This window comes from Parasteatoda tepidariorum, chromosome 7, assembly GCF_043381705.1.
Source record: "Parasteatoda tepidariorum isolate YZ-2023 chromosome 7, CAS_Ptep_4.0, whole genome shotgun sequence".
Lineage (NCBI taxonomy): Eukaryota > Metazoa > Arthropoda > Arachnida > Araneae > Theridiidae > Parasteatoda > Parasteatoda tepidariorum.
Window position 1 is genome coordinate 88,963,639 of NC_092210.1, and position 10,967 is coordinate 88,974,605.

General features: G+C 29.2%; 1 protein-coding gene across 2 annotated transcripts in view; it reads right to left on the reverse strand.

The window, feature by feature from the left end:
• Window positions 1–10,967, reverse strand: part of LOC107451611 (uncharacterized) — a 45,249-nt gene that overhangs the window by 10,136 nt on the left and 24,146 nt on the right. The window contains exons 3-4 of one of the 2 annotated variants that reach the window (XM_043049876.2): window positions 2,645–2,720; window positions 123–269 (exon numbers count right to left, since the gene is read on the reverse strand). In XM_043049876.2, coding sequence (XP_042905810.1) covers window positions 123–269; window positions 2,645–2,720 — 223 coding nt within the window. Of the gene's footprint in view, window positions 1–122; window positions 270–2,644; window positions 2,721–8,550; window positions 8,627–10,967 lie in introns of both variants that reach the window. The other variant, XM_043049875.2, reaches the window with a different exon arrangement.

Consider the following 10,967-nt stretch of genomic DNA (forward strand, 5'->3'; position numbering starts at 1 on the left):
CCTTAATCAGGAGATGATTGTCCCCATTTCTCATTAATTTAAAATTTGTCAGGCTTACGAACATCATCTTTTCCAAAATCTGGCAAAATTATTCCGAGTAAAGAGTGGCTTTTTTTCTTCACCTTTCCTTCCAGCAGGTGTGCCGCCTTTTGCCATTTCACTGTACATTTCTAGTGTCTTCTTCTTTTTCATGTCAGCCTCCTTTACTTTGTTGCGAATTGCTTGTTCTCGATCTTCTTCCCTCCGTCGACGATCCTTTTCCCTCTGCGCTGCGAATAAAGGCACACGGAAAAATGATTATTTTTGGAAAATTGCTATGCGGATGGTAAATATTTGCATTTTATTTTAAATCACATTTTAATTAAATATTTTATTTTATTTTTACTCAGTGGCATAATCGCATATCTTTCTTACCACTGACTTTATTTACAGTGGAGATTTAAATAAGAATCAAGCGAATAGTTTCCACACAAAAAAAAAGGGATTTTATAACCAACGTCGACGAATTTTTTATTTATTTTTATCAACATAACTGGTGAAACGATGTTTGTTCAAATAATGCTCAATCCTATGAAACTTATGCACTTTCAGAAAAATAGATTCAGTGTTGAACTACAATATCGGTACTTTCAACCATTTAAAGCAAACCTGAAAACAAGATATAAAATTTTGCAAAATGTGTATCTATAACTTGACCGTTGAGCTATAAATCGACAAATTACTTTCTGATACTTTTTTGACTTTTATTGATTTGATTTATGCACTAGTAATAATGGCACTAAACCTAAAAAACATTTATAAATTACTACAAAAATAAATTAGCAGTTTAATATATCTACTAGTGGGCTAATCCCCCAATTCACCAACAACGATGATTGCTTCGCAATAATTGTTATTTCATAGCGTAAAACAGTTTTTACAATAAAAATATACCGACAACAATAGAAGACTACGACACCATCATTAAAGATGTTGTCCGCCATTGCTTCTGTGGTTAACGTCACGTTGTAATCCAACTGCAGTTGAGTTGGACGGCAATTGTAGCTCAAGATGAGAGTTCGATGACGTATACTATCAAACTCACAAATGGACCAATCAGAGGTTAGCGCTGATTTCCAGCTGACGGCGTCCTGTCCTAAGAAACCAGGCCTTTAGAATCATCAGCANGGATAATGCACCGTGTCGTAAGGGTCGAATCGTCGAGGAACATTCCAGTGACTTTCAAGTCATGTCTTGGCCCCCAAATTCACCTGACCTTAATCCAATAGAGCATTTGCGATCCTACTCGGAAAACCAAATTCGTGCTGCCACGATAGGGAATTGCAGGACCAGTTGGTGAGCGCTTGGAACCAGATACCTCAGACTAACTATCAGCACCTTGTGGAATCAATGCCACGGCGGATGCTGACAGTTTTGAGAGCTAAAGGTGGTCCTACATGTTATTAGCAAGGGTGGTCATAATGTAATGGCTCTTCGATATATATATATATATATATATATAAAGTTAGATACATAATTAACAATTTATTTTTTAGATGTAATTAAATAAGTGTCTTAAATTAACATAATTAATGTCCGCGTATACTAAAATTTTAACTTTTTCTTCAGCATCTTTCATTCCTGTGAGAAAAGTTCATTCGTGTTTTTTACTAAATTCTTTCAACAGCTATGGCCCTAAAGCAAAAATTTGTGATTTAAATAATACATTTTGATTTAAAACGAACACTTTTTTTAATAATAATAATAATTTTAATAATTTGGTTTCTTTGTTGCAGTCCCTTTAATAAATTCTTTTTCATTGAAGCAAACAGTTTTTTCTGAGCAACAAAAGAACATTTTTAATGCTTATTGCAACATTTCCTATATATTTAATGGTATATCTTTTTCCCTAGATCTTTTCTTTGCACGCAGAAAGGAAAGATTTTTCCACAGTATATACCCCATCTTTACTTTGTAATAACTCTTGGAGAAAACCGATTTTTCACGTCATTGTCTTTCATCGGTATTTTTGATGAAACTGTTCGGTAATACTTGACTTCCATTGAAAGTCTGATATAATTTAAGATTTTTGTTTTTAAGCACTTTCAAAAATGTATTTTTCAAGCACATGACACGGCTATGATGGGAAGATATTAACATGGTTATTTGATGCTTGATTTGATGGTTAAAATATATCGAAACTGCTAACAAATATATTAAAATGCAAGCAGCACTTTTGTTCCTTATTTTGAATAACAACATGAAAAAACAAATCGCGAAAGATTTCAAAAAACAGGAAAAGTAGACTTAAAATTCCGAAAAAGTCAATGATGAATTTATGATAAATTAATACATATTTTTACATAAAATTAATAACATAGTAGTTTAAAAGCCTTTTTTTTTTAGTATAAAATAAAATTTTCATACATACAACTGCAAACAGAGAGTAAAATATAGTTCTGGATCTAGATACTATTTGATAAATAATGTGCACATTAAAGCTTGTAATATTATAATTTTGACTAAAATTAAGTACTTAAAATTTTTAATTAAATGAAAACTATACGACCACTTTTTATGACAAATGGAACTAATTCTCATCCCATCGACTAAAAAAGTAAAAAAAACAAACAAATCATTTATAATTGAAATATCACATTCCTACCTTTAATTTCATGTTGAACTTTCATTAATCTGTCTCGTATCCTTTTTCGTTCATCGAAATCTTCGGCTTCATCCAACTAAGAAAATAATCATTCTTCAAAAATTCAGTCAAAAAGGAAATTTGTTGTTGAAGAATATTTTAGCTTAAATATCATTGTGCAAAACTTTTTGTCATTTCAATAAAGTAATGTTGATAAACTAATATTTATTATTTTCGTAAATTTTCAAAATAAGTATGTTCTATGTTTATCGCTCGTCTTTCAATCTGTTAATGTTTTAAAGGGTTACACAGCTTTTAAAGGGGAAAAAACATATTGTTTTTGATGTTCTTAATATGGTAAAAAAACATATTGGTTTGTTTAGTAAAAAATTTACGTTACATAGGGTAAACTAACCAGTGGAGGAACACTTAAGCTTCGCTTGCCTTTTAAAAAATCATATGAATTTCAAAATTCGTAATTTTAGTTAAATGACAGCGTCGACATATCTGCTACTAATTGCAAATTATGTAAAAAAATTGTAGAGAACTTTCATAATATTGTGTTAAAGTTTTGGAGGTTCAAATAACGAGTAGTAAGAAGACCAAGTGAAGGAACACAAAATTGCCCAGTAAAGGAACACTTAATTTTGGTTATTTTTTAATGCTCTTTATGAATTTATATGCCATACAAATATCTAAAAACAAGCCTATTCTTGAAATTATAACATACAAATACTTGGAAAACGTTAACTTTCTTTATAATCATTAATTGAAAAGTAAAGTGTCAATATATTAACACATACTGTTCATTCACTGGGAAATCTATGCCTAGTAAAGGAACATGCCTGTTCCTTCACTGGTTAGAAGTTGTTTTTTGTATTTTTAGCATACTTTTGATGCAAAACATCACTAAAGGTACAAGAAAATTAAAGTTTTTCTTTCATTTTCATTAACCTAGTAAAGAAACCCAGTAAAGGAACACTTTTTTCTTCACTGGGTTTTCATCGTTTGGTGATCCAGTGAATAAACACCCCCTTATCTCAGTACTTGATTATGCTATAATGCTTAAAAAATTAAAATGTAACTTCAATAACTATATTTTGAATTCTTATTTTCACAGCGAGAAAAATAAAACTATTACATGCAATTAATTCCACTTTAAACATATAAAAACAAACACTCACCTTATAATTTTTTCAAAGAACTAAGGTGTTGCAGAGATAACAAAAAATTTAATTTTTTTTACAGAGAAGTCTATGTGACCAGGTAATCCAAAACATTGCTAGATGACTTTCTGCTGTTTGACAGTAAGCTATTGTTACCAATCAATCTACAGAAAAACTTTCAAATTCTTATTTTTAATCAATATATTTAAAATGTTCCTTCACTGGTTTGTTTACCCTATTTCTAATGTGATTAATTTTAAAAATCATGTGATAAAGAGAGTGAAGGAAACTTGGTATATTCGTAGATTACTTTAAGGGCAATCATCCCTTAAAATAATAAAGCACACTAGCCAGCTAATTATGAAAAAGAAAATGCATTTAAAAATTTAAGCATACTTTAGTTAGTTGAAGATGCCGCAACGGATCGGTGCTCTAATGACAAGAAAACTGCTCACCAATGAGACGATTGGAACTTAAATTGTGCAGTTGTTTGTTTTGTTTTCCTCTTACTTTTTTTTAATTATTTTTTTCAGTTCGCAAGCAATATTAATTTAAATTTTATTTGATTTCGTTTACTAGATTTTTTAATTATTAATAATACTACTCATTTAAGTTACACATATTTTAACAAATATTTTTCTGTTTACAAATGGAATTAATTTAAGTATAAATTATTTAATTTTATTTAGTGTATTGTTTTTTAATTTCTAGATATTACGTGATATACAAATTATAGTAATAATTAAATTTTTCAATAAAAAGATGTTTGTTAAAATAATAATGTTTATAAATAGATTTGAAAATGATTTTTCCGAAGTGTATTAATCTGGTACAACCTCGAGGCGTTTATTTTCATTGACAGGAAAAAATCTAATAAAGCGTTTACAGAATTTTGCATAGTCGATATAACATAATCGAAAAATAAACTCTCGTCAAGACTATACATTAAAATAAAAGCCACAATTCATCGTAAATTTAAATAACCACGTTTTCAAAAAATAATAAAAAAGGATTGGTTATCTTCTAAACTGGTTAAAGATTGAGAAATTTTTATGAATGTTAATTAATTACGTTTTTCAGCAGATCAACTTTAAAAACGTTCTTTATATTAACATTCATCTCTTATTAACAGTGCAAGATGCCAAATAATTTTTTGTGGTAATAATTTTCATGGTAATTGCGATTTCATTTATTGCTCATAAAACAAAATATATAATTAAATTAATTATATCCCTGTTAATAAAGTAAATGAAATCCCTGCTTCTATTTGTGCGACTAGATTACTGTTGTTNAAAAAAAAAATAATTTGATTGGCGACGAATTGACGCCGCCAAAAAGAATTAATTCGTAACAAGGGATGTATGATTCATTTTATTGATGATGTCAATATCTGTAAATCTAGATTCTTTCAAGGGAGAAGAGTGGGACAAAGTCCCCCTCAACTTTTGAGAGAGAAATTATCCCTTTTTTGGTATCTTAAAGAAATTTGCAGAGTTAGTGCTACTCTATAAAACCTATATCATATGAAGATTGTTTATTATTGTCACTTTTTGTTTAAAAATACTTCATTTTAAATCTTAAGTACACTTTTATTATAATTTCAATAACTCAATGAAATTAAGTAATTTCGAAAAATGGTTTTGGTATTATGGTATATATTTATAGGTCAAGTTAACCTAGGTTCTACAAGTTTTATTTAAAATGTTTGTTTGAAAGTTTGCATGAAAGTTTGTTTGTCCATTCGGACAAAATTTTTAAGGGCTACGGGATCAGATACTTCCAATTCCTTCATCAAGGCATAGTATGCCCCACAGGCTTTCCTCCTTTCGGGAGTTTTCCAGTCTTTTATCCAAGTTGATCTCTTTTTGTTTTTTTGTTTCAAAAGAGAAACCGCCGATAAAGTTAAAATTGACGAAGACAAAACAATAACATCATCAACATCCATGGTTCAAAAGCTTCGCTTTGGCCAAAAACTCAAAACTGCAATCTCTGTGCTGTCACTGTCAACAAAACGAAACGAAAAATAAACAGTCACGCATGCGCAGGTTTATACCTCTGGCCAATCAGCGAGATTGCAGATCTTTTATCGTGTCAACGATTCATACGAGTTCTTGAAGCAGAAATATCAACTCAAGATCTCGAACGGTCTTGAATGGATATTCTTGAATCGTGTAAACAGGCCTTAATACTGTTGAATAATGTATAAACAAATAATTTCCGGATAAACTCTATTATAAATTTTATGCTGATGACAATCTGCATCTCTTATGTTTATTAACATGATTTTAATTTGTTGTTGTTGTTTCTAATGAAACTTGCCACACTGGCAAGCCTGCTTGGTGAAACCGAACAAATTTAAGGCAGAGTGTGCATTTCTTGTTTTTCAGTGGCGCCATCTATGGCCAATAATTCGACTTCTGCCACACCATATGTCGCACCCGTATAATTTTATTTTTTGTATCTAACTACATTGCCCGAAAAGGTACAACGACAGATGTGTTTTTATGATAGAAAAATTATTCATTACTCCTGTTCACACTTAAATAAATGAAATAGACGATGGAACGAAGTCTCAAAAAGTTGCTTGCAAATGATATTCCGCTTGCTATGGTTAGTGGCCGCATAAATTTCTTATTAAATCAATCTTACAACAATATGTTAATGAAAATTGCAATGTTTCCACATTGAAAGTTGTACAATATTTAAGAAATAGCAAATTAATTTAGAACTATGTCATTTAGGCGGTTTGCAGTTACTTTTACAATCGTTACAAAATGACGCTTTAACCCCTTCCTTCTCGCTCCCGTGAAAATGACGGGGTGAGTTTTCGCCCTCTATTTCTCGCTCTCGTGAAATTTCCGGGCTGAAGTGTTCAGTAGTAACGTGCCAATAAGAATAAAATTAATTCATTTCTTTTGCCAGGAAAACATTTTATTTCTCATTTTACACACCAGATGGTAGTACCAGGATATTTTTAAGGTAATTGTAGATAGTTAGTTTATTTTAAATTAGATGTCAGCACTAATCAAATACATGCATTTGGCAAAATAGGGAATTTTATGACCGTTTTCTTGAAAATTAACCGATCGTTAGGGTTAAAAATCTAATTAAGAAAATTAAAAAAAAATAAATTGTGATTTAAATAATACATTTTGATTTAAAACGAACACTTTTTTAAAAATAATAATAATTTTAATAATTTGGTTTCTTTGCTGCAGTCAGTTTAATAAATTCTTTTTCATTGAAGCAAATAGTTTTTTCTGAGCAACAAAAGAACATTTTTAATGCTAATTGCAACATTTCCTATGTCTTTAATGGTATATCTTTTTCCCTAGATCTTTTCTTTGCACGCGGAAAGGAAAGATTTTTCCACAGTATATACCCCATCTTTACTTTGTAATAACTCTTGGGGAAAACCGATTTTTCTCGTCATTGATTTGTTAAGACTTAGTAATCTTCATAATGATACAATCGTCATTTTTGTGAAAAAATGGACATAAATAGTTCTTAGCCACTGAGTCTTCAAAAATTAATAAAGTATGAGCAGGAGTCTGGCATCTAACAAATAATTTCTCGAAAGGAAATTTTTTTGTCCGTTGATCTAATTAAAACTATGAAGTTAATATTATTTTTCTATTATGAATTTTGAAAGAAAACAAAATGATGTGTTTAAGAATTAATAATTCAGTTTGCTCAGATGTTGTTGTTGTTGTCTTGTCCAGTAGTGCTTTGGCCACAGTAATAATCTCTATGGAATAGAGGAGTTGCTGCGGGGGATTCAGATGGATCCTGAAGAGCTTCGCCAGCATGGCTGGACAATCAAAGACATGGTCGGGAGAGAGTTCGGTGTCGATGCAGTGAGGACAGCTTCTGTAGCTTCGATGGCCATCGGGAGATATTTTCATTCCCTTGAATTGTTTAGTCCTCAATCTAGCTACGGTTCGCTCAGATAAGTTGGTATAAATAAAAATAAAACTTTATACAATGGTGAAGAGGAATGTGAATGAACGTGGAGGTTTATTTTGTTTAAGTGTGGTTTCTATAACAGAGTAAATAGGATGGCAGCTTATTTCACTTCTTTGGAGACACAATTAATATAGAGAAGTTGTCTTTCATCGGTATTTTTAATGAAACTGTTCAGTAATACTTGATTTACAATGAAAGTCTGACATAATTTAAGATTTTTGTTTTTGAGGACTTTCAAAAATGTATTTTTCAAGTATATAACACGGCTATGATGGGAAGATATTAACATGGTTATTTGATACTTTGATTTGATGGTTAAAATATATCAAAATTTGCTAGCAATTATATTAAAATGCAAGCAGCACTTTTGTTTCTTATTTTGAATAACAACAGGAAAAAACAAATCGCGAAAGATTTCAAAAATCAAGAAAAGTAGACTTAAAATTCTTAAAAAGTCAGTGATGAATTTATGATATATTAATACATATTTTTACATAAAATGAGTAACATTGTAGTTAAAAGCTTTTTTTTTTTTTAGTGTAAAATAAAATTTTCATACATACAACTGCAAACAGAGAGTAAAATATAGTTCTTGATCTAGATACTATTTGATAAATAATGTGCACATTAAAACTTGCAATACAATTATAATTTTGATTAAAATTAAGTACTTAAAATTTTTAATTAAATGAAAACTAAACGACCACTTTTTATGGCAAATGGAACTAATTCTCATCCCATCGACTAAAAAAGTCAAAAAACAAATAATTTATAATTGAAATATCACATTCCTACCTTTAATTTCATGTTGAACTTTCATTAATCTATCTCGTATCCTTTTTCGTTCATCGAAATCTTCGGCTTCATCCAACTAAGAAGATAATCATTCTTTAAAAATTCAGTCAAAAAGGAAATTTGTTGTTAAAGCATATTTTAGCTTAAATATCATTGTGCAACACTTTTTGTCATTTCAATAAAGTAATGTTGATAAGCTAATATTTACTATTTTCTTAACTTTTTAAAATAAGTATGCTCTATGTTTATCACTCATCTTTCAATCTGTTAATGTTTTAATTAATGTTTAATGTTCAATCTGTTAATGTTAAATTTTCGTTACATAGGGTAAACTAACCAGTGAAGGAACACTTAAGCTTCGCTTGCCTTTTAAAAAATCATATGAATTTCAAAATTCGTAATTTTAGTTAAATGACAGCGTCGACATATCTGCTACTAATTGCAAATTATTTAAAAAAAAATTGTAGAGAACTTTCATAATATTGTTTTAAAGTTTTGGAGGTTCAAATAACAAGTAGTAAGAAGACCAAGTGAAGGAACAACTCTTACCAGTAAAGGAACACAAAATTTACCAGTAAAGGAACACTTAATTTTGGTTATTTTTTAATGCTCTTTATGAATTTATATGCCATACAAATATCTAAAAACAAGCCTATTCTTGAAATTATAACATACAAATACTTGGAAAATGTTAATTTTTTTTTGTAATCATTAATTGAAAAGTAAAGTGTCAACATATTAACACATACTGTTCATTCACTGGGAAATCTATGCCCAGTAAAGGAACATGCCTGTTCCTTCACTGGTTAGAAGTTGTTTTTTGTATTTTTAGCATACTTTTGATGCAAAACATCACTAAAGGTACAAGAAAATTAAAGTTTTTCTTTCATTTTCATTAACCTAGTAAAGGAACCCAGTAAAACCCAGTAAAGGAACACTTGTTCCTTCACTGGTTTTTCATCGTTTGGTGATCCAGTGAATAAACACCCCCTTATCTCAGTACTTGATTATGCTATGATGCTTAAAAAAATAAAATGTAACTTCAATAACTATACTTTGAATTCTTATTCACAGTGAGAAAAATAAAACTATTACATGCAATTAATTCCACTTTAAGCATATAAATACAAACACTCACCTTATAATTTTTTCAAAGAACTAAGGTGTTGCAGAGATAATAAAAAATTTAAATTTTTTTACAGAGAAGTCTATGTGACCATGTAATCCAAAACATTGCTAGATGACTTTCTATTGTTTGGCAGTAAGCTATTGTTCCCAATCAATCTACAGAAAAACTTTCAAATTCTTATTTTTAATCAATATATATGAAATGTTCCTTCACTGGGTAGTGTTCCTTCACTCGTTTGTTTACCCTATTTCTAATGTGATTAATTTTAAAAATCATGTGATAAAAAGAGTGAAGGAAACTTGGTATATTCGTAGATTACTTTAAGGGCAATCATCCCTTAAAATAATAAAGCACACTAGCCAGCCAATTACGAAAAAAAAAATGCATTTAAAAATTAAAGCATACTTTAGTTAGTTAAAGAAGTCGCAACGGATCAGGGTTCTAATGGCGGGAAAACTGCTCACCAATGAGACGATTGGAACTTAAATCGTGAAGTTGTTTCATTTTGTTTTCGTCTTACTTTTTTTAAATTATTTTTTTCAGTTCGCAAACAATATTAATTTAAATTTTATTTGATTTCGCTTACTAGATTTTTTAATTATTAATAATACTACACATTTAAGTTACACATTTTTTAACAAATATTTTTCTGTTTACAAATAGAATTAATTTAAGTATAAATTATTTAATTTTATTTAATGTATCTTTTTTAGTTTCTAGATATTACGTGATATACAAATTATAGTAAAAATTAAATTTTTCAATAAAAAGATGTTTGTTAAAATAATAATATTTATAAATAGATTTGAAAATGATTTTTCTGGAGTGTACTGATCTGGTACAACCTCGAGGCGTTTATTTTCATTGACAGGAAAAAAGACTAATAAAGCGTTTACAGAATTTTGAACATAGTTAACAAAACATAATCGAAAAATAAATTCTCGTCAAGTCTACACATTAAAATAAAAACCACAATTCATCGTAAATTTAAATCACCACGTTTTCAAAAAATAATAAAATAGGATTGGTTGTCTTCTAAACTGGTTAAAAAAGATTAAGAAATAATTTTGAATGTTAATGAATTACGTTTTTCATCAGATCAACTTTAAAACCGTTCTTTATATTAACATTCATCTCTTATTAACAGTGGAAGATGCCAAATAATTTTTTTGTGGTAAATTTTCATAGTAATTGCGATTTCATTTATTGCTCATAAAACAAAATATGTCATTAAATTAATTATGTCCCTGTTAATAAAGTAAATGAAATCCCTATATATATATATATA